General features: G+C 40.1%; 1 protein-coding gene across 4 annotated transcripts in view; it reads right to left on the bottom strand.

The window, feature by feature from the left end:
• Positions 1-7121: 7121 nt before the first annotated feature.
• osbpl9 (oxysterol binding protein-like 9) overlaps positions 7122-19302 on the bottom strand; it is a 48659-nt gene continuing 36478 nt past the window's right edge. For all 4 annotated transcript variants that reach the window (XM_012877802.3, XM_012877803.3, XM_012877804.3 and 1 more), the window contains 15 exons: positions 19087-19180; positions 18367-18471; positions 17167-17326; positions 16883-16995; positions 14102-14220; positions 13913-13998; positions 13642-13822; positions 13282-13366; positions 13079-13189; positions 12931-12994; positions 12713-12853; positions 12537-12615; positions 11335-11426; positions 11115-11250; positions 7122-8871 (listed from right to left, as the gene is read on the bottom strand). In XM_012877802.3, the coding sequence (XP_012733256.3) occupies positions 8797-8871; positions 11115-11250; positions 11335-11426; positions 12537-12615; positions 12713-12853; positions 12931-12994; positions 13079-13189; positions 13282-13366; positions 13642-13822; positions 13913-13998; positions 14102-14220; positions 16883-16995; positions 17167-17326; positions 18367-18471; positions 19087-19180 (1641 nt within the window). In that variant the 3' untranslated portion in view covers positions 7122-8796. The remainder of the gene's footprint in view (positions 8872-11114; positions 11251-11334; positions 11427-12536; positions 12616-12712; positions 12854-12930; positions 12995-13078; positions 13190-13281; positions 13367-13641; positions 13823-13912; positions 13999-14101; positions 14221-16882; positions 16996-17166; positions 17327-18366; positions 18472-19086; positions 19181-19302) is intronic.

Genomic DNA, 19302 nt, shown 5'->3' with positions numbered 1-19302 from the left:
TATTTATTTTAAGAGTACCATTCAAACATCAAAATCTGTTATTCGAACTTCAGCACTAGCAAGTATTTGGTTATATCTGTTTTCTTACTCAACGCTGGAGATAGGCACCAACCACCCCCGCGACCCCATAAGGGATTAAGTGGGTCAGAAAATGGATGGATGGATGTTTTCTTAATCTGCGATGGACTGGGAATCTGTCCAGGATCCACCGCAGCAGCCCTAACGATCCCACTATAGGGATAGGTGTGGATGGATAAATGTGTTGTAAATGTAATGTACATTTGTCTCTAAAATATTAATTTGATTTATGGTTGGCAAACAAATGGCGTTATTAATATTATAATTATTATAACACGGCTGGTACAGGAAATAGTGTCACTGGCGCCCCCTTAATTTCCGGAGTGGAATGGTCCCATTTCCATATAAGGTATGAGACTGACAGTGGTCCGTCCCCGCCCCCTTTCCGCAGGCTGCAGCGAGGTGTACTTGCGTACAATGGGGCGTCTACGTATATGATGTCTATGCTCTCTAGCACATAGCAAGCTGCTGCGTGGGGGTCATAGGTTCGCCCACTTTGCTTGCCTGTCTGAAAATATTTAGATATCTAACCTCACACCATTACAAACATTCCTCAACGTGAACAAAGTTAGTAAGCGTACAATTTATTGTAAATATCAACAGAATAGGCTAATAACATGACACCAATTATTTTCAACCTGTTTTATCTACTTACCGACAACTTCACCGCTGCTCCCTCGCTTGCTGGTAAAAAGCTTCTTCTTCTTCTTCTTGATTTTATTGGCGGTTGGCAAACAACTTTCCGGTGTGCATTACCGCCACCAACTGGTGAGGAGTGTGGGTCAAAATGGCCATACTCCCAAAGATACTTATATTTATGTATCTATATCTATAATATTAAATTTACAAATACTAAATCCTCCTAATTATTCCTGTTATTATTAAATATTTAAATAAGTATTGATAACATTTATTTTTTGACTTTTTCTGCAGAATATCTATTATATCAAATTTAATTTTCTCCTTATTAAGATCTCTAACCAAAATCCTTCTTTCCTCTTCATATTTCTTACAATACATCACTACATGTTCTACTGTTTCATCTTGTTCACAATATTCACATTTGCCCGACATATGTTTCCCTATTTTGAATAGTGTTTTATTTAATCCTGTGTGTCCAAATCTAAGTCTTGAAATAACTGTTTCCTCTCTTCTGATTCCTTCTGCTATCCTCATTTCTCCGACTTTCCGTTGAATCCTATACAGCCATCTTCCTCTCCTTTCTTCTTCCCATTGTTTTTGCCACCTTTCCTTCATTCTTTGTTTAATGATACTTTTAATTTCTGTCTTACTTAAATTAATCATCATATCGGTAAAAAGCTTTCTGGCAAGTGCCGAACAAGACTTCTTTGTCAGAAAGACGTCGTTGGTGTAGACACTTGTCAATCAAACATGTCTGACCAATAGAGAAGCACCCGCCCACCGCGGTACGTTTGTGTCAAAATGATTCAATCGAAAAAATTTGAACTTCAAAACTTTTTGAGCTTCAAAAAAAAAAAAAGTGATTCAAACGAAAAAATCTGAACTTCAAAACTTTTTTCACTTCTAATTAAAAAAAATTGAACTTTAAAACGTTTTTCTCTTAAAAAAAGTTATTTAATCAAAACAATTTGAACTTCAAATTTTTTCTCTTCAAATAAAAAAAATAAAAACAACGAAAAAACACATTCTCTTCAATACTTTTTTTTTTTGCTGGGTACATTTTTTTTGCATTTAAACATTTTTTTTTAATTGAAAATATTTTTTTTGATTGAAACAACTTTTTTGGAATTGAATGATTAAGACACAAATGTCCTACCCATGTATACCCCAAACGCAAAAAAAGATTACTTCAATCAAAGAAAACATTTCCAATTAAAAAAAAAGTGTTCAAATGCAATTTTTGGAGTCTGAAATATTTTATTTGCATTCAAAACAATTTTCTATGATTGAAAACGTTTATCTTTTCATTGAAGTGACTTTTTTTTATTGATTCCCTTGTTTGTTTGTTTGAAGCAACTTATATTTTGATTGAATGATAAAGACACAAATGTCCTACCCATTATATGGTCCAATCAAAAAACAATGCTACTTCAATTAAAAACGTTGCTTCAAACAAAAAAAAAAAAAACGGACTTCTATCAAAGAAAACATTTTCAATCAAAGAAAATCAGTGTTCAAATGTATTTTTTTGAGTCTCAAATATATTTTTGGATTCAAATACTTTTTTTCTTTGATTGAAGTTTTTTTTTAATTCAAGTGAAGTTTTTTTTAATTGAAAATATATTTTTTGATTGAAGCAACCTTTTTTTTGATTGAATAATAAAGACACAAATCTGCCTTCATAGAAGGTGATGGAAAAGTTTATTCTGATCATAATCATCATGAATGTCATCATTATTTAAGGAGTACTTTAACACGAGGTAAAACAAAGTGCCAAACCTCAGAAATACATCAGATAAGAGATAACAACTAATAAAATGCTTGTTTGTTAAAATAGCACTAGGTCTAAATTGTGTATAATTAGCCTAAAAAGTAAATTGGAATATGGAATATGTTGACGTCTGTTAAATTCAGGTTATCTTTTTTATTATTATTTCTGTTGACGTGAGTTCAATTTGACATTGGCATCTGTTTAGTTCAGTTTGTCTGCTGTTGAAAACAATTGTTCATGAATTTGCTCTAATGACAGTTCAATTTTAAAACTAAGCCCAGCTTCTTAGCTAGAATATGTGATGGAAATGTACAAAGGATACAGACAAAAAATAAATAAAAATAAATAAATAATAATGCAGGGGGAAAACCCTATTGCGGCAGCATTTAGTTGGACAGACCGTCTGTTTTCCAGCAGACTGGATTGGTTTGTTGCAGGAGTTGGAGGAGTTAAGTGAATATTTGGAAGGGAAAGTAATTTGGTGTGGGGATTTTAATGCAAATAGTACATTGTGGGGTAAATGTAACGAAAAAAATGGGCAAGTTGTAGAAGAAATAATAAAAATGAAAAATCTTGTATGTATTAACGACGGGAGGGGAACAAGAATTGATGTAAGAACAGGGATATATATATATATATATATATATATATATATATATATATATATATATATATATATATATATATATATATATATGTACAAAATGCATTAACGTTGATTTGTTTATTTTTTAAAAGGATAATAAAAGTTCGGTAGCGTTGGTAATACATGATAGTGATGCAGTGATGCAAATGTGGTACAGAGTCCAGTTTAGAGTTCAACAGTCTGATGGTAATGGGGAAAAAGCTGTTGCAGAACCTCTTCCCAGTGGGCAGCAGGGAGAACAATCCATAGTGGGGGTGTGAGCGGACTCTGATGATGTTATGGGCTCGGGACATGCAGCGCTCAGATGAAATGTCCTCAATAGAGGGAAGAGGAGCCCCGAATATCCCTTCTGCTGTCCTCACCACTCTCCTCACGTTCCTCCGGTCGAAGGCGCTGCAGCCTCCACACCACATAGAGAGACAACTGGTCACAATGCTCTCTATGGTGCTTCTGTAGAAGGTCGTGAGGATGGGCGGGGACAGGTGGGCTCTCCTCATCCTCCGCAGGAAGTACAAGCGCTTCTGTGCCCTCTTCACCAGTGACGTGGTGCTCACAGACCCGGTGAGGTTGTCTGATGTGCACCCTGAGGAATTTGGTGCTGCTAACCACCTCTACAGCTGAGCTGTTGATTTAGATTTAGATCAACTTTATTGTCCCAAAGGAAATTTGATTTGGGTTACAGACTCTGGCTGCTACATAGTCAAAACTATGCGTCAAACTGCATTCACACATAAAGCACTACTATAAAAATTCCATTATAAGACAATAAATAGAGACAAAGAAGCATGTTACATTACATTCACGTTAAAAAAATTGAGGAAAATAAATAAAAATGTATAAAAAAACCTTTAAAAAAACTGTTATAAGAGATAATGAATACATAAAAAACCCTTTCCTTACCACAATTTACTGCTTAATGCCATTTATTGCTTTAATGGAAAGCGGAACAAATGAGCTCTTATAGTGGTTCAATCTACAGGCACGGACTCTAAGACGTCGACCTGACGGATGAGAAGTGAAGCTCGGCGAGGCCGGTTCTTCCTGAGGTCGACGATGAGCTCTGTCTTCTCCACGTTCAGGATCAAGCTGTTGTCTCTGCACCGGCCTACCAGCTGCTCCACCTCCTCTCCTGGTCGTTGTCATCTCTGATAAGGCCCACCACCATCGTGTCGTCTGCAGACCTCACAATTTGATTGGTGGTGAACCTGGGGACGCAGTCATGTGTCATCAGAGTGAACAGCAGCGGGCTCAGGACGCAGCCCTGAGGGGAGCCCTTGCTGAGGGTGATGACATCAGAGGTGTTCTGTCCGACCCGGACCGACTGAGGTCTGTTGGTGAGGAAGTCTAGCAGCCAGTTGGGAAGGGGTGTGCTGAAGCCCAGATGTTCCAGTTTTTCCATCAGATGCTGTGGGATGATGGTGTTAAACGCTAAACTGGAGTCCAGCAGCATGCTCAAAGGGGCGGGGCGTGGGTGGGCTTGGAACCTGTTAATAACTGCTTGCAGTTCTAGTATTTAATTGTATGAAACAGTATGAAATAAAAACACTGGTATGCATTAAACTACCCATTCTCAAGGCTGTTGTGGAGTCAAGATGTTCTAAATGTAGAAAATAGGAGATATCTTAACTGATTAACAATAATCAATGATACCAAAATAATATATTTGGACATTTCAGATTAGACCAGTAGAGTCTGAAGTCGGTCTTCTAGAGCCGGCGAAGGTGGCTTTGGCCATTTCACTGAGCTGTGACGGAGCAGAGGAATCTAAAGGAAGCAAACTCTTCGTGGCCAAGAGCACCTTCAGAAACATGGCAGTTTCTAAGTGCTACAAACCTATTTCCTTAATTCTGCCATGCTTCAGAAAGAAATGGAACAACCCAAGTGTTAAAAAAACAAGGGGTACGGGGTGAAACGAGATTTCAGCTTGGGTACTTTTCAAACAAACTCTGACCCACAATCTTCAGCACAGATGGGCTGGCACTGCCTCACGCATTGGGTCTTTCAGCGGGATAATGATACAAAACATGTGGCAAAATGTACTCAAAAATGGCTCAGCAGTCACAAACTCAAGGTCCTCCCATGGCCATCTCAGTCCCCAGACCTCAACCCAATCGGAAACACGTGGGGCGAGCGAAAGAGGATTGTACAAAGTATTAACATCAGGGGTGCCAGTAATTGTGGGACACATGATTTCACGTTTTTTATTTTCTAAATGTGTGATTTTATTTTTACCACTAAAGTGATGTAGTTAAATAATGGTTTGATTTTTCTCTTTTTTTTGCATTTGGGTTCTGTGTTTAAAAAAAAAAAAAAGAATTTCTAGAAGTCCTCTACCACATCTTAAACAGGGGTGCCAATAATTGTGGGGGGCACTGTAGTTCCTATGCTCTACTTATCTGGAACAAACTCCCAAAAAACTGTAAAAGTGCTGAAAGCCTGAATTCCTTTAAATCAAGATTAAAAACATATTTGTTTAGGATTGCCTTCGACTGTTCTAGTTAAACTGTTTTTACTGAAACATCATTAGTTTACTTTTGTAGTCCAACTGTTATTAAATCTTTGTTTGCTTTTAGTTTCCATTTTCCTGTTTTATTTAGTTTCCTACATTTAATTTAAACTGTTTTCCCCCCAGTGTTTTAATCATTTAAAGCACTTTGCATTGTCCTTGTACTCAAATGTGCAATACAGATACATTTGCCTCGCCTAAATCCCAAGATGAACAACCTCACATTTAAACATGGTGACGGGACCATGATGCATTGGGTGTTTTTTTTTTTTTAGTAGTGAATGGGACCAAAGTAAAAGGAATCATGAAAAAATAAAACAACATTCACATCACCATCATCAAGAAATAAATAGAAAAACATGGTCTGGGGGGGGGGGGGTCACCTCTGGATGTTTCAGCAGGACACGGACCCAAAACCAAACAACAGTCAAATAAAAAACTGTTGGCTGACTGTTTCCTGCCTGGATCGAGCCTGGACTCTGGTTTAGAGTCCAGGCTCGATCCAGGCAGAGGATCTGTTAATGGAGCTGTAAAGTCGCCCCCCCCCCCACAAAAAACAAAAAAAAAAACAAAAAAAAAAATCAAATCTTAAACACTTAAAGCTCATCCCTGGTCAGATATCAGTGGAGGTGTGTGGAAAAACTTGCAATGATGAGATGCATTTGGTTGCTGGAACAGCTAATCAGCGCTTTTCCACCGATTATTGAGAAAGGTATGACTGATTTTGGACATGGTGCAGAAATTATAGACGTTCCCCAGTGATACCCTTAGAAAATAGTAGTGTTGCGCGATGCCATTTTTATGGCCCAGATACCGATACCTGATACCTGGCTGTGCAGTATTGGCTGATACCGATACCATACCGATAACATCTGTTTGAACTGATGTGTGTGTGTGTATATGAAGAACTACATACTACTTGGATGTAAAATAATTGCCATCATGGCTTTGTCAAGCTGCTACCTTTGTAAAGCAGGAAAAAGACAAATACAAAGTGTATCCAGTAGAACTAGTGAGTGTCGGGGGAGAGAAGGCTGCGTTCAAGTGACATACAAACATCAAAATGGTATCGGTGCCCTATTTCTTGATACCGATACCACCATTTTTGTGCTGGATCGGAGCCCCGGCTGATACTGGTATCGGTATTGGTGCAACACTAGAAAATAGTTTCATCTTTTGGTAGATGCCCTTCTCAGGTGCTGTCAGAAATATACTTTATGGTTGTATAAACCCAACTTTAAACCGGTCATGGGTATGAATAGTTTTGGGTTCAACTGAGACTTCTTTAGGTTCAGTGCTGAAGCCCTCAACCTGAACATGTTTACATCAGATTTTATTATTATTGCCATATTATTGTAGTTGATCAAGTCTAATTTATTCTACAAAAAAGAGTAAAGATGGAAACTACAGCCTATTGATGCAGTTAGCTATGCAAAAACATGACCTAAAAAAAGAAAATACCAAAATCTGACAGGAAATAACTCTCAGAGATTTAATATAATGCTTCAATAATCAGGAGAGTCAGATACAATCAATGGTTATGATGAGAAGGAAATAATAAAAAAAAGGAAATACATTTGTTTGATTGCTCTCTATCAGGCAATACTGAAAGGCAAGGCCTCTATTTAACAACGTATACAAAAAAAATAACATGAAAGGGAGGGGGGGTAAGGCTTCAAATTTAGTGGACCACTTCAAAGGCCTTTTCATTTGTGATGTGTCTCAAATTTTGGCATCAGCAGTGTTTATAGATTATTTCATCAGTTGACCAATTACTTTTTTGAATCTCTGTACCAGTTGATGATTACCTTTTAAACCAAAGATAAGTTTAATTGTTTTTATGATGGTCCAGCATGTCCAGGTGACTTCCTCCTCAATGTGGATCCAAGATTAGAGCTTTAGGTGGTCAGATCAGCAGTGATTCAGTGCTGAAAAGGCCTTGTGTTAACCTGCGTGTGGTTCTGAAGGTAAAAGCACAACATAGAAAAGAGAAGAACAGGAACCAGTCCGATCCGTCTACGCCGTTTGCTTATTACGAGTAAGCATCGAGATGAGGTGGTGGTCCGCAGGACAAACGGGAGACTTTAGCCCCTCGTTAAGGAGAAAGAACGTGTAAACAATCCTTTTGTTCAGAAATGCTTTCAAGTTGGCTGTCCAGCTCAAAGTCCCTTTAGCCTCTTTTCTTTAAACCATATACTTCTTTTTTTTTTTTTTTTTTTGGCATAACCGGCATTGAGACTTTGAATTGCATATATTCCTTTTAATATACCTCCATTTCTCCTAATCGGTGGATTTAGGTGCCATGGCTCATGTTTTGCTTCTGGACAAACGCTAAAGATACAAAAAAAAAAAAAAAAAAAGATGGCCACTCGGAAATGAAAACAAAACGATGGAAAAAAAAAATCTAAATGGAATGCTTCCTAAAGACGTAAAGCCATCAAGTTTTTATCCCCAATAAGTTTTATAGTATTGCCAGAAATAACAGAACGAAAACTGGAAATTAAAAAAAAAAAAAGAATATATATTTTCATTATATGTATAGCTATATATAAAGATCAGTTGGAACTAGTTGCAGGCAAGCAGAGGAGTTCTCTCCCGCCGCTTCAGGACTGATCCGCTCCACTGTTGTAAGGCTGTCAGACTCTGGGAGGGTGCAGCAGCTTTCTTTCCTCAGTCAGATTCCCTGAGATGTAGAGCGCCGGTTATTTCATCAAGTCGTCACTTGACTTGTACACCATCAACCACAAACCTCTTGCTCCCCCTTATATAAAGAAACAAAAAGCATGAATGTGGGGGAAAACAAGTGCAGCTCTGGATCGTTAAAAGTGTGGATCTAGAGCTGATGGGTCGACTCACATGTTTCCTCTCTCACGTAAGGGGGGGGGGGGGGGGGGGGTCTGCATCGGCTGCCAGCGCAGGGGAAAAGATCGCCCAAATAGGGACGAGAGCTCATGTTTACATCTTGTATGCTTTCATTCATTTCCGTTTTTATATACAGTCAGATGCAAAGCGGTGTACAGGTTCAGTCAGTCATCCCAAGGCTTGAATAAGAAGTGTGTGGTTTTATTTCGATGTTTCGCAAAAGAGTTCTTATGAAGACTCTTGTGTCTCTTGTGCACTTCCGTGTTCATCCGAGCGGCGTGGGCTGTCTTCTCATTGCCTTTGAGAGGCTAGTCTCTTTAATAGCGGCTCGTCGTAGACCCAGCACTCCCCGTCCTCGTGGAAGAGCTGGAAAACCAAAACAAAACAAAAAAAAAAAAAAAAGGAGGAAAATGTTCATTATTACATCTATTTATTTTAAATAACTGTATAAGTTCTCGTCTTAAGACCGCAAAAAACAATTCTGAGTGAAAACAGGATGTTCAGCTCTGGCCATCTGGCTTTCAGCCCGCGATTAGCTTTCTTCCTTCTCTTCAATGCAGTCAGAGTAACCTCTGCTTTTCGTCAGACCCCAACAACTCTCACTCACAACAAACTTTCTGCCTGCTGCATATTCTGCTACCTCAGTTTGTAATCTGCAGAATGGGATTTTCTTTGCAGGGGCATTTTGTTTATATCCAGTTCTTTTTATGTTTCAATAATTTTTTAAGTGGTACAGGAGCAGCATGTTGTTTTCATAAGCCTAGAGCGCCCTCTTGCTGCTATAGACGGTAATGTTCACTACCTGGTTCATCTCAGACAGTATGAATTACTTATTATAATTATTATACATTTGATATACACATCGCACCTGATTATAAGCCAACCTATAGGAAAAAAGTGTAACTTTTAGTGAGGAAAATACGGTAGTCAGAGCTGATGGACGGAGACTGAGAAACCCCTGAGAGTGGGGTGGAGGTTCACCTTAAAGTAGAACAATAACCCGAAACACACAACCACAGCTATAATAGAAAGGTTTAGGTCAATGCATAAATATCTGTTAGATAATTATGCTTAGGCTGCTGGAGGACATCAGGGTCTATTTTTCTCACTCTACTGAGTTCTCCTACTGTTCATTATGCATTGCTTGTCGTCATTTCAGCTTATAACTTTTTGCTCTCTCTCTCCTTTTTCTTCATAGTAGGTACACCTGGTCTGGAGTTTTGTTAGCTTTGACATCATCCAGAGAAGACAGATCACCCGCTACTACCATCTAATGTAGAACAGATTACTAGATCAATGTGTGCTTCTGTGCTTTTTTGTCTCTCTTGTTGTGTCTCTGCTCTGTCTTCTCTAACTCCCAGTCGGTCGAGGCAGATGACCGTTCATACTGAGCCCGGTTCTGCAGGAGGTTGTCCTGGAGTTTTTCTTTCCACTGTCGCTTCATGCTTGCTCAGTATGAGGGATTGCTGCAAAGCCATGTACAATGCAGACGACTCTCCCTGTGGCTCTACGCTTCTCCAGGAGTGAATGCTGCTTGTCGGGACTTTGATGCAATCAACTGGTTCCCTTATATAGGACATTTTTGCACAATCTGTATAATATGATTGAATTTGACTTCGGAAAGTGCTTCGAGATGTTTCATGAATTGGCGCTATATAATTGAATTGAAATTGAATGGCCTAGTCAAAGTCCAGACCTAAATGCAATTAAGAATTTCTGCTAGGATCTTAAACCTGATATTTAAAGATGCTGTCCACCCAATCTCACTGAGCCTGAGCTATTTTGAAAAGTAAATTTGGCAAAAAAATATGGTAGAGGTGTACAACGATGGATTCTACAAAGGCCTCTGAACAAAAGAGCACACCACAAACATTTGAAAACGTATGCATGTTGGTGCTGATGAAATTCTGATAGAATACTTTGAAGGTTCTGGTTGTTACAGGACAAAGTGTAAAAAGGTTGGAGTTGTCCTAATACTTGTGCAATGGGCTGTACATTTTTGCCTTAGTATTACAACAAATTGTAGTAATTTATGAGACAGCAATTTCTAATGTCAACAATATAGCAGCATACGATCGATAAGCTGGCATCACCGTCCAGCAGGATGCTGGTTTTAAAGGCCGTGGTGCTAGAAATCCCCATTTGTTGCCTCAAAAGGAAACATTGCCGTGTCAGCAGAGCTTCACAAACTACAATATTGCTGCTACCAAGATCACCCAAGAAAATCCAGCGAGTGTCTGGACCTTCTCCTGAACTGGATTCTACCAAGGCACCGGGTTGCCACCAGGCCAGAGCTAGCCAAGAATGGCAGCAGACAGGTGCGGATGTCTGTAAGTGTGGCTAAGACTGAAACCTCTGGATGTTTGGCCGCTCCTCTCTGACTGACGGTCTGCAGGAAGCACCACGACAGGACAGCAGGGGAGCGGGACAACGTTATTCAAGCAGAAGAAGCAGACTTCATACAGTTTGGTGTACTGAAAAGATGATTGCTAAATAGAGTCCTGAGTCGTGCCAACAGTAAAACATCCTGAGAGCGTTTGTTAGTGTCACCGTTTTGACCACAGCTGTGGTTTTGTGGCGGCCATGAAAACAAAGACAGAAAGCCTCACCCTGGTTTCCCACTGCTGCTCCTTCTCCTTCCTTTCTCTGGCTTCGGCTCGTTGTTTCTCCTCCAGACGGTGCTTGGCCTCTGTTGCGGCATCGATGTCTTTAAGCTTCAGGTTCAGAGTCACATCTCGCCATAGTCTAGAGCATAAACCACATTTATTAATGCATTTGTATGGATAAAGAGATCTAAAAAGTTCACTTTACAACCAATTTTCTGCTCACCTTCGGGACTCGTACTCCATCTGGTCCTCCAGCTTCCTCACTTTCTTCTTTATGATGCCCAATTTCTTAGTGTCTATGAATGTCGCATTCTCCTAGGGTCATAAAAAAAACATTTATGCATCACTTCCTCTGTCATGGAAGGGATCCAGGAGGAGTTATACGGAGAAACCAACAAATTTAACCAGCAAAGAGTCTATTTTAGAGCCACTTTTTACAAACATTCAGGGCATTTTAGGCATTTTCACACTAGTCAGGATATAAATATGACCACAAACCACAGACTGTGAAGAGGAATAAAACAGGTGTGGGAATTCATGGACAGATGGATTCTTCATCGTGCATCCTTATTTTAAAAAGCAGTGAGCAGAACCAATCCGGCTGGAGAGACGAATTGTTAAAAATTCAAATATTGATCATGTTGAATAAAGTTTGTAAGTTTCATTTATTATTTCAAAAATTGGTAAATACGTCAGTCATCGTTTCCTTAAATTTTTTGATCTGCCTGTGTCTCTTTGATGCAAACAATGCTTATAAAGACTACAATAACAGTAATAATTTTTGCTCACATTTTCTCCTTTTTCTCATTAATTCCCTTAATATCCTTTGGACTTTAATTTTCTATATTTCTAAAACTTTGAATGTCACTTAGAATTACAAGTCACCTTTTCTTTTATTTTTTGAATAATAATAATAATAATAATAATAATAATAATAATAATAATAATAATAATAATAATAAACTATGCCAAATGTCAGCAACAATGGTTGCAATCAGTGAGGGACAAAATAATTAAAAACCAAAATAAATATAGAAATTGGGGAAGCATTAAAAATACATTTTAAATGAAACAAAAAAAAAAAATAAACACCAAAAACTCCAGAAGGAAGAAAATTGCTCTATTTAGTTACTAAAAGGCACATGAAAGAGAATCAAAATTTCCCTCAAAATATATAATCTGATCAAATGTTGCGCAGTTTGCTTAACACAGCTAGCTGTGCAATAATAAAATAAAAAAAAATAAAAAAGATAAAATAAAATTCAAGGTATTCGGAAAGGATTAAAACTGCATAGGTATTTATTTGTTAAAGAATAATGCTGTGTAAGTTTACTGTTTTAAGGTTTGCTGCTATGAGCAAATGCTATGAATCATCAATAATATTCCTGAGTGAAGAAAAAAGTACTAAATTAATAAAAGTCTCACTCCAGTTGCCAGCTTGGTGTACATCACTCCGTTCCATTCTCCTTCGATGGAGCAGAAAGACTTCTTGTCATTTGGTGCGCTGCAGGAGAAACACAAAAAAACCCCCATTAAAAATACATTTTCCAAAAAGCAGCGACACAGACTGTTATATAAGCCCGACGCTCTATCCGTCTTACAAAATTTCCGCTGTGACCCTGTGCTTCTTCCCGCCGTAGAAAGGCTTGGTGTGGAACACGATGGTGGCGCTGTAGCCCGACTTGGAGCAGGAGATGTTGCACTCTCCGCCCAGCTCCACCCACGGCACGGTCAGAATCGACCTGGAGAGACGGCCTTATGGTCAGAGAGGGGGGGGGGGACTGTAACCAGCCTTCAGGGCAAACACTGCAGCACATACCTGCCGTATCCATTAGGGAAGGTGAGGATGTAATGTTCATCGTGCTCCAAACACGACACACAACCTAGACGACAAACCAGAGGGTAGCGATCAAAGCCGAGTCATTATACGTTCGCGCAGGCGGTGGACGAGGAGGAGTCTGGCTCACCTTGACCGATGTTGTGGACACCTATAGACATGCCAAGAAACTTTGACTTTGTCCAGATGTGAGCGTTGAACTGGATCTTCTTACTGGAACACTCGGCGTAAAATGCGGAAACTACGCGGAGAACAGAGCACAGGATGAAGAGGAGCGGGGGGACAGGAGAGCCCAGAGACGACCAGCAGCCTGTTGGAAGCTCTGCCACTTACTGGGCGGGTGGTGAGAGACCTGCTCTGCCACGAAGCACACGCTGTTGGGAGAGGACCAGGGAAACGGACCATCTGACGCCGTCTCCTGGAAGAGTCCAGCAAAGCATCGGTCAGGCAGAAGGATCGTTAAACCCTGGACTTGAAGTGCTTTGCAGAAGTATTCACACCCCATTAAGACTTATGGGTACCTCAACTCCTTTATAAGCAGCTACTTTGTGTTGTTCCGTTTCATAAAATCCTAATAAATGCATCAAATGTCACGGCTTCAAGGTGACAAAATGAGAAGTTTAAGGGGTGTGAATATCTCTGCAAGGCGGAGTTAAGATCTAAACAAAGCGCTGCGTTTTTTTTTTTTCTCACCGTAGGAGGAGAAGGTTCTTCTTTCTCGTTTGGAAGATCCCAGTGGCAGAAGAAGACTTCGCCCAGGATTGGGTTGTAAGGTTTTTTGGCCACTGAGCCTTTCCTGCCTGCATGGAAAGCGGACATGTACCACTTCACCACCTGAACCATGCGCTCTCTGGGCTCCGGCTGGTCAGCGATGCTGGTTAGACATCCAGCAGAGTTAGGTTAAAAGACTGTTTCAGGCTCTGCACCGTGGATCCTCTGCGGAGAGCAGTCGCAATCTACGTACCTTACAAATAAGTCGGGGTGTGCAAAGAAGTCCGCGTACATCTCCAACAAGGACCGCCTCTCTAGGATGAAAGTAGGCAGGACCACCTGTCAGGGAATGAACGACACGAGGACAGTTTTAGATTTTTTTTCCCCCCGAGGCAAGGGCTCAACATTTCCAGGCCAGAGCTGAAGATAATCCGGCGCGTACTTTTGTGAGGTCCATGCCCAAGCGGACTTGCGAGAGCAGATGCATGATGACGCTCTTGTGCTCTTCCACAGACTCCCCCTCACCGTCGTCGTCGCGGTCATCGTGGCTGTCAAACATATCTGAGAGCAGCAGCAGATCCCTGGGTTAGCTGGAGCAGCAGCAATCTACCTTTGTTGTTGTTTTAAACAGCAACTTCACACGGCGGGACAACAGCGTCTGGGTGTGTTCAGCATTTCTCCTCGTCTATTTAGGAACCTCTGCCTCCTAAAAGGGCTCGATGTTCTGCGGATGGACTTTGACGACTTATACGGACTTGCAAAAGTCGGTCTTTTTGTGTCTCTGTCCAAGACACAGCAATTCATGGAGATATTGCTGTGATTAGACTGATTGAATGATTAATGATTAAAATGATTTTTAAATTCCTATATTTTACAACTGGCTCAGAGCTCATCTGTTTAACTGTGTCTCTCTTCTAGGCGGCCCTAATAAAAGGAGCTTTTTCTTTGGCGTAGAAAGTACTCCTGTGTCAGTGCCTCCGTTTTCTTTTCTTCCTTCTTTTCAAACCCCCGGCCGGTGTAGGTACCAGATCGGCTCGGGGGGCCTGCGCTTCCCGATGACGTCATAATATGGCAACTCCACTCAAACAAACTGCATTTGTTTTAAATATTTAAAATAATCAATTTTATTTTGTTAATTTACGGTTATTTTCCAGTAACTTAATCAAGGCATGAAAACTTTTAACATCATTTTGGAATGCTTCTGTGGTAGTCTGACAATTTAATCGGTAATTTTGCAGGATCAAAGTTACATCTTAAGAGAAATTTCCTTCCTCCAATTAAAAAAAAAAAAAAAAAGTTGTGAAGGGAAACTAAACCATAAACTCTTTTCATTTTTAATAAAAGTCTGCAGCCATTTTAATTTTATCACGGCATTCATCACTTTAAAATCAATAACGTTTATTCCTCCTTTTTCTACTGATATTACTATGTCGTTTTTTCTGATCACATGTTTTTTTATTATTCCAGATGAAATTGTGACAATATTCTTCCAAAAATTGAGCCAACTGTCAAATATTTGTTGATTTTTTTTGTAAAATGGCTTGAATATTTGTTCTGTCATTTTCAGTGAGGTCCTTGTTAATCATTATAACTAAACATTTTACCTCATTATTATCAATTAAGGTGGGTTGATGATTTTGAATTGCTAAGATTTCACAATTTTCTATGTTCATCTTTAAGCCTGAAGCTTTTGAGAAAAAAGAAACCTCTAAATTAACTAAATAAAATTGATTCGTTACAAATGCAGAACGTGGGCTCTATGTAGTTTGTTTGAGTGGCGTTGCCATAATGTGACGTCATCGGGAGGCGCAGGGACCATGGCGATTTTCTTCGTAAAATTGTCCGTTTACAAACCGCAACCCCGCTATAATTACTTTAGTAAGTTGTCCAGACCAATCACAATGTTTTGCGTAATTGTGCAAACGTTAAACCAATCATGTTTAGTGACATCATCGGGAAGCGCAGGGCCCCGAGTCGATCTGGTACCTACACCGGATCAGGCTGAAGGCTGCTCACACAGATTCTGGTTCTTCCTGTTAATGAGGAGTTCTTCCCTCCATTGTCACCACATGCTCACTCAGGAGGAGGGGTTGCTGCAAAGTCAATAGCTCGATGCTATCAGCGGGTGTTCCTTAGACGAAAAACTTTACCAAGTTGAACAATAAAGCGATCTTGGCCCCACTGTTTGATAACCAGGATCAAACTGCAACATGTGACATTACGTGGAGTCTGTCTGTATGACTGGATTGACTGGACTAGATATAGCTGCACTGACATTAGTCACCAATAAACCTCATGAAGACCAAGGAACAAAGCAGACAGGTCAGGGATGATAATGTGGAGAAACCAGGGCGAGGTTATCAAATAATATCCTTGGCTTTGAACATCCCATCACCACAGTGAAGCATAACGCTCTACAGCAGGATAAAAATAGCTGATAGGAAGATGTATTGAGCAATACTAGAAGACAACCAGAAAAGACTTTAAAAAAATAATATTCTAGGGCATTTTTTTCTATTTAATCTCATCCATCTTGATCCATTTTGCAAAAAAAAAGAACAGACAAAAACTTCAGTCAGAAAAGGTGCAGAGATGGTAGAGACATATGAGGGTGTCTGTTAAATTTTAGATCTTTATCTGTGAGACAGAAAAAAAAAGCTTTTCTGTCCCTGTCTCTTTAAAATTAACTACCTTGTCATAGTCTGTCAAATATAATCTCAGTGAAGTAAATTTACAGTTTTCACTTCAAATCACAACCACAAACTTCAAAAGAGCATGACAGCTTAAGCAAGGCGCTGCTACTTTTCTCATTAATCAACACACTGAGCACCAAATTTGACTTTTAATCCCCCACTTGCTGCACACTGCAAAAACGGAACTAGAAATACGTAAAATGTTCTTAAAATTTGTGTATTTGTCCTTAATTCGAGCAGGTAAATAAGATGATTTGCCAATGGAATAAGAATTTTGCACTTAAAATAGGAAAAACTCATCTCAATCATCTTATTTCAAGTGCAGGATGTCTTTTATTGTATGTATTTTAGGGGTGAAAACACTCATTCCATTGGCAAATAATCTTATTTACCTGCTCAAATTAAGGACAAATACACTAACGTTAAGAACATTTTACTTATTTCTAGATCCGTTTTTGCAGTGCAGCTAAAGGTTTACTGAGTGACAGAAGTTTGAATGTGTTTGCTCTTCTTCTCACTAGTGTTGTTACCTGCATCAGTGGTGCCGTTTGACATGGAGGAGTAGAGGGACTCTGTGGTTTCGGGCCGTTTTAACAACTTTTCTTCATTAGTGGCGGCCGAGGCAGCAGAAGGCCCTGAGGGACTGGCGAGGGGGGGGCAGAAGAAGAAGATGGAGAAATTAGGTGATTTAAATTTTGGAGCAAGCTGAAGCCGTTTATGCAGCCGGACTTTGGGGACTCTAAGCAAAGTTCCCCTCGGCTGAGATGCAGGACAGTACAATGAACACAGGAGGCGGGACGCTACAAACACTCACTCTGCACAGTGTTTGGGTGAAGTGCTGCTCTGGTAATACTCGTCAGCATCATAAAACTCATCCTCGCTGGAGGAGTAGGAGAAGTCTGGCACTGAGTGTGAGGGCAGGGGGATGCGAGTCGGAGAGGCGACGCCGCTGCTGGGGCCGGACGGGCCACTCCCTGATGAGAGCAACAACACACAAAGCACACGTCAGAGCTGGTGTCACATACAGCTGGGCTCGCTCCATGATGGTTAAAGCAGCTACATGATGAGCAAGCGGGACACAGAAGCATTAAGCGGTCTTTAACATAGCGACTGCTGCGTCGGCAGAGCGTAATGACTGCAGGCTTAGGCGTGGAAGCGAGCATCCTTAGTGCACAGCACAGCGTTTTAATACTGCTGCCTCATCGCGGGGGACACACAGGCTGCAAGCTCGACTTCTGGACTCTGCTTCTTTAATTTACCTAATGTTCACCGACAGCAACGTGCAACAGTAAATAATAACAGACACGCACGCCCTCACGTGGTTTCTTTCTCATTTTAGTCAAACATTACATCAAACTGTTTTAAAAAGAAACGCAAGAAATAAAAAAACACCCCCCCCCCTAAAAAAATAAAAGAAAAACAGGTGTTCTTTCCAGACGAATGAGATGCGCTACCTGGTTTTGCGACCAGTGAATTTAAACACAGCAAGACCTTTTTGTAGATCACCTGCAACACGGCCACACGTAATATTATTTTTTGCCCACGCAATTTAGCACTCCTTATTTAGAATCTTTAATGCTCAGGCCCCCAAGTGTTTTCAGTCTGTAAATACATCAACATTCCTGTTCTTGGACCCATTTTATCAGATCTTTGCTTAAATCAAGATTGAGTATGTCTGCCTTCATGCAAGTTAAAGATGAACGCTTAATTTTTTTTTCTCTGATTCCGAACAATGGTGTCTAAAAAAGGAACCTGCAAAACTTTTTCTCTTATGGTAACTTTTGCAGTTAAAAAAATGACAGGGTACGCATATGTGTTATGAGGGAAAAAAGAAAGCTGCTCTAATGCAATATTCAGTCTATTGGCCTTAACTTTAAGCTCGGTAAAATAATTACTTTGAGCAATTTAGCCATTAGCTCCTTCAGATCACTGTCTTGGTGTGATTTTTAACACCTGCCTTACCAATTTCTAGGTGATAATAAACAAATAAGGGCAGCTTTAAATAAATGCTTACCTGTGCTGTTGGGAGTTGGGGTCTGCAGACTGCCCATCACTGTGACCATGGGACCAACAGCTAACGTGGAGGGTCGTTGGTCTGATTTACACACCTGAGAAGCGTCTGTTGCCAAAAAAAAAAACCGCAGAAAGAGAGCAAACGAGTTTTAACTGAAGCCCGAAAAGAAAGCCAGATCATATTCAACCCAGGGCCTCCTTCCATGTGCTGAAAGGTCAGAGCAAATTATGCGAAACACTGCAGACTTAGGCGTCAGCTGTGTTGAGGAGGGGAGGTGTTGCTATTCTGCACGTTTTCACAACATTTTTAACAGTCAGGTCACAGTCCTCTGACCCAAGCCAGTTAACCATTCGTCACAGAGCTTCTTTTTTTTTTTTTTTTTACATTATCACCAGAAATAAACTCAAATTTCTGGAAGAAATATGTACATAATAATGACCAGACATGCGTAAATGTCTAAAACAACAACAATCACGCTTTTAAACCCATTTGAACAATTGTTTTTAAAAGAGATGACGCCAACTCGATCCTTAAGCACTTATGAGAGCTAATGGTGATGTGGCTTAGTTTAAGTCTCACCATCTTTAATGCAAAAACAAGAAAAATAATAATATGGTGTAAAGAAAGCAAGTATTTTGGAGTTTAGTTAAAAACGAACTAATCTTAACGCGAGGTGATCTCTGCGTGATGCGGTCGCCCCTTGTAAATGTCTGCGAGTACCTGTAGGTAGTGTGGTCTGTGTTGGCATTGTGGTGTTGACTACAGGGGGGTCCAGGGGGGGCTGGTAGATCCCATCCACTGGGTTGATGGTGCTCTGGGAAAATAAGGGAATTAAAATACAAGTTGAGGAACAAAAACGTCACCAGATGGAGCCCCTCATATCACTGCCTGCCTACAGTTTAAAACGACGCCAAACAACTTGGACCATCCAGGAAA

Source organism: Fundulus heteroclitus, chromosome 9 (genome assembly GCF_011125445.2).
Source record: "Fundulus heteroclitus isolate FHET01 chromosome 9, MU-UCD_Fhet_4.1, whole genome shotgun sequence".
In the NCBI taxonomy this organism is placed as follows: Eukaryota; Metazoa; Chordata; class Actinopteri; order Cyprinodontiformes; family Fundulidae; genus Fundulus; species Fundulus heteroclitus.
This window is presented reverse-complemented; position numbering and strand designations above follow the sequence as displayed.